This window comes from Helicoverpa zea, chromosome 23 (genome assembly GCF_022581195.2).
Source record: "Helicoverpa zea isolate HzStark_Cry1AcR chromosome 23, ilHelZeax1.1, whole genome shotgun sequence".
Classification (NCBI taxonomy): Eukaryota; Metazoa; Arthropoda; class Insecta; order Lepidoptera; family Noctuidae; genus Helicoverpa; species Helicoverpa zea.
Window position 1 is genome coordinate 8,502,027 of NC_061474.1, and position 4,709 is coordinate 8,506,735.

Genomic DNA, 4,709 nt, shown 5'->3' on the forward strand with positions numbered 1-4,709 from the left:
TCGTATTATGACTACCTTGTTTGAATGACTTCGTGTAAATAGCTGCTGCGTTTACACCAAACCTTTTTGCTAAAGTGAAACTAAACTTTGCAGTTATGACTTAAGGTTGCAGTTAGACTGATTAAAATAGACTTCTTTATGTAGTCCTTTATTTAAATGTGTTTATGTAAATGTTCCAGGCATAGCGGTATGTAATGTGCCGGGCTACGGCGTGGAGGAGGTAGCGGACACGACCATGTGTCTCATACTCAACCTGTACCGGCGGACGTACTGGCTCGCCAACATGGTGCGGGAAGGGAAAAAATTCACAGGTACACCTTATTTATTTAATGAGGATTCTGATAATCATCTATCTATCTGTGGATTTGGTCTGTAAAGATAGAATGTTGAGACGAGTAATGTCAAAATTTAATCTCCAATCTTTAAATTACGGGTACTGTAATACACAGAAAGCAAATCAACAGGCAGAGAGTGTATTTAATGAATTACACGATTAACATATACGTTGAAACATCCGAGAACTTTACTGTAAACTGCACAACTAATGTGTGCCAGTGTTTGAGACAGTGTTTTAGGGGAAAAACTAACTGAATTCACTAATACATATGAGGAAACGATATAACGGTGATATTGGGGAACTTTAAAAAAAACAGTTTAATACTCGTCTTATATTTAATAGGGACTATACGTAATAAATAATGTATAATCCTAATTTACACTTGATATAAAACCGATGTCTACGACAGCGCGTGACGGAAAGTGCCCTTGAATTGGAATGGCTATGCGTTACTGTTGTGAATTACTTTACTACGTGCTCCACACGTGTCGGCTATTAAAATAGACATTCTTCAAGCTATTTTTATATATTTATTCTACGTTTATTTATAGTAAACACTCGTTAAGGTTCAACATTGTTGTAGTCATTGTTAACTAGATTACGTTTTTATTAATGTTCTTGCGGCTTCGAAACATGCTTGTTTTTTTAAATTAATGTGGGTTAAGTGTAAACAAATCATTAACGAAAAACACACATAACCAAGATAATAATATTTTTATGGTTATGTGTGTTTTTTTAAAATATATTTTAAAGAAACACTTAAAACAACTGGCAAAGTTAGGATTGTAATAAAAGTTGTTCTGCTGCCTGCTTACTCTTTTGTTTCTAGAAGTTATTTCTTGCTAAACAGTTTTTTTTCCCGGATGACCATTCATGTTAAAATTGGTGTATGTAATAAACTACATACTTTTATTTGTCTCTATATGACAAATAACGTACCCGTCACCAAAAAGATTCCATACGTCCGTAGGTAGGCGTTATTCAGTCTGTAGTTTCTTGACTTGGCAGTGAGAACGTTTACTTGATCTCTGAATATTATGTCCAATACTGATGATTGGTTGGTATACTGCAGGTCCGGAGCAAGTCCGCGAGGCGGCGACGGGCTGCGCGCGCATCCGCGGCGACACGCTGGGCATCGTGGGGCTCGGCCGCATCGGCTCCGCCGTGGCGCTGCGGGCCAAGGCCTTCGGCTTCAACGTCATCTTCTACGACCCCTACCTGCCCGACGGCATCGAGAAGTCGCTCGGCCTCACCAGGGTCTACACGCTTCAGGTGAACACCTTACAATTTTTGAAGGCATTGCCCGTAGAGTCCCGTGTAGGCCGGCCCGGAAAACTACTCTATCAATGAATGAGAAGATTATAAGTACTAGATTAGGCAATAAGTATTGAGGGAGACCCTGTTCGACAGCAGTGAAATTCATATTAGACGATAAGTCGACGCCCAGTCAATAAATAAATCCTGCCATAAGGGCTAATTTTATTTGGAGGTGTAGTGTTTTCTATTCCATATTTCTATCTGCCGTCATCTCACTTGGGAAGACTCAGAAAATCTGTTATTTTCTATTTACACTTTATTTAAACTTTCTTACATGCTATTGGCATTTTGAGCAATAGAAACTGTGATTTATTTTAATGTGTATATTTTCTCATTTCCAGGACCTATTATTCCAGAGTGATTGTGTATCATTGCACTGCAGCTTAAACGAACACAATCACCATCTCATCAACGAGTTCACTATCAAACAGATGCGCCCAGGTGAATAGCGTTCTATTATTCTATTGTTTAGCACTAGTTTGCCCATTCAAATATTAAAAGTATGGTAAAGAATAAGACTGTTTTATTGCATGTATAATTTCAAAACTATTTATTGAAACTAGGCAAAAAACCTTATATATTATATTACTTTTCACGTCAAAGTTACAAACGAATAGCACCCCGAAAAACCCCTCGCCACTTGCAAAAAAAGTTGTAAAGTACAAGCTTCCGAGTAACACAACTGTCTGTACATATTCACTGTCTACATAATCTTCAAATTAGACTGGAGTTCGTGGTATTCGAAGAGTTAAGTACTTAATACTCCTAAGACTAAGCGGCGCTGCTTTTTCAACGTCTTGGCGCTTTGTTGGTGCAATAGTCCATAGAATAAGGTGTATATTGCGTTCTGCAGGCGCGTTCCTGGTGAACACGGCGCGCGGCGGGCTGGTGGACGACGAGGGGCTGGCGGCCGCGCTCAAGCAGGGCCGCATCCGCGCCGCCGCGCTCGACGTGCACGAGAACGAGCCCTTCAACGTGTTCCAGGTACACTACCCACCGTTATACAAGTCCAATAGTTAAAAACACAAAGGCTCCGGGCTACTTATTAATAAGTAGTCCGAAGCCTTCGTGTCGGACTATCGCGGTCGCGGGAAGAAGTTTCCCCAGGACGCGGGTGAAATCGCGTAGAACAGCAGAATAGGTTAATCGTAAATTGATTCATGTTGTGTGAAAAATATTTACATTACATATAAAAAACTATACTAGTAAAAAAAAAAACGAAAACTAAAAAGCGTCAAAAAATTCATCCCCATCGCTGTCGACTTGGGAGCGTACCCAAGAGGCTGGCAACATTACCTCGTTGGATAGCCATGCTGATGTTTGTTATCCGTGCAGGGTCCGCTGAAGGACGCGCCGAACGTGCTGTGTACGCCGCACGCGGCGTTCTACTCCGACGCGTCCGCGCAGGAGCTGCGCGAGATGGCCGCGTCCGAGATACGACGTGCCATCGTCGGCCGCATCCCCGACTGTCTGCGCAACTGTGTCAACAAGGTATAATTACACCGTCGGTCTTGTGAGAAGTATGATCGCCTCTTTCTATTTAGTTGATGCGTAACGTGTTTGTTGTGTTGTCGCAGGACTACTTCCTGGGCGGCGGCGCCCTGCCCGGCGTGCTGGGCGGCGCGGGGCTGGCGGCGCCGGCGGCGGGCGCGGGCTACGCGGACGGCATGAACGGCGGCTACTACACCGCGCAGGCCGCGCACTCCACCACCGTGCACGAGCCCGCGCCCGCGCCCGCGCCGCTGCACGCGCCGCACCCGCCGCTCGCGCCGCACACGCCGCAGCCGCCCATCTCCCTGGTCAGTGCCGTGGTAATGCGCTCATCTACATACTCTCGCAGCATGTCGCTACAGAACCTAGCAACCCATCCAGACGGAGCAGAGCAGAGCGAGGCTGAGCTGTGTAAAGAGGTAGGAGTTTCCAGGGAAACAAAACGAAGCTGAGTCGAGCAAAGCTGCGTTACCCCACGGAGCATTCCTTCGAGATGGCGCGCGAGCTAAGCGTCGCAGTGGCTCGGCGCTGCCGGCGTGCTGCTGGCGCGTGAGCCGCGCCAACGACCCGCGAGCAGCATTTGTGCCGCGTTAACCAGATATGGACGCACCCTTAAGCGTCACTCAATCACCTTCTGTCTCCGCTCCTCTCTCGACGCGGGCGAAGAGGGTCGAAGCAGATCGAGGCAGTGTGAAGCGGAGAAAAAGAATCTAACCCGCTCTCCAGATATTGTTTCCTTTGAAGCGAAGTAGGTAATAGATGTGTATTTCAAGCCAGCCGATTGGTGAATCGTGACACACCGCTGCCCCGCTTCACGTCATTGGAATGACAGCCCATTTTTTTTTATCATCCGTCATCATTAGGAAAAGGCTATTTTCCTAATTCAGTTGCGGTTGGTTGCCTTCCAGTCTCACGTGATACTAAGTACCAATATTTAAAAATGAAACGGCTTTTGCCACGTAAACGACATTGTCAATGTTACACCCGCCTTCCAAGGGATTCACTTCATGTAAGTTGTGCTATCCTGGTACCGTTGAGCAATTGCGTCGGGAGATTGGGAATACTTATGTAAGTAATCCCCAACAGCTATCCTGATATATAGTGAGCAGTTACATCGACATATTGACAGGTATTTATGCTGTGCTTAACTTTTAAAGATTAACCACATTCATTTCACCGCTGTTTCTTTATATTTAGAATCTTTTCCATACCCAAATAAAACATAGTCCATGTTCAGCGCAAAGAGTGTAGCTTGCTAACACTGAAGGAATTAATTAAATCGGTTCGGTAGATGCGAAGCCTATTCAGTGCAAACAATCAATCAAATATTCAGCTTAATAGTATGGGCAGCCAGGCAACTATTTTTTTTTTAAATTAAAATTTTCCTAGATTATATCATTCTTCACCATTATTTATGAACATAAGCTGTTTCCAATATTATCATTCTATCGATGGATTTCCCAATTTTAAAGTATTTTTATGGACCTTCTGTCAAATTATTGAAGTCGTTCAGTAAAATGTTAACAAGTATTGATTAATCAGCGGTTATGTTTGTGTGTTACAG

The 4,709-nt window shown here is 44.0% G+C and overlaps 1 protein-coding gene across 5 annotated transcripts in view; it reads left to right on the forward strand.

Annotated features, from left to right (window-relative positions):
* LOC124642078 (C-terminal-binding protein) overlaps positions 1-4,709 on the forward strand; it is an 87,581-nt gene that overhangs the window by 80,923 nt on the left and 1,949 nt on the right. For 4 of the 5 annotated variants that reach the window (XM_047180375.1, XM_047180378.1, XM_047180376.1 and 1 more), the window contains 6 exons: positions 180-311; positions 1,410-1,609; positions 1,996-2,095; positions 2,508-2,638; positions 2,990-3,145; positions 3,232-3,465. In XM_047180375.1, coding sequence (XP_047036331.1) covers positions 180-311; positions 1,410-1,609; positions 1,996-2,095; positions 2,508-2,638; positions 2,990-3,145; positions 3,232-3,465 — 953 coding nt within the window. The remainder of the gene's footprint in view (positions 1-179; positions 312-1,409; positions 1,610-1,995; positions 2,096-2,507; positions 2,639-2,989; positions 3,146-3,231; positions 3,466-4,709) is intronic. The other variant, XM_047180379.1, reaches the window with a different exon arrangement.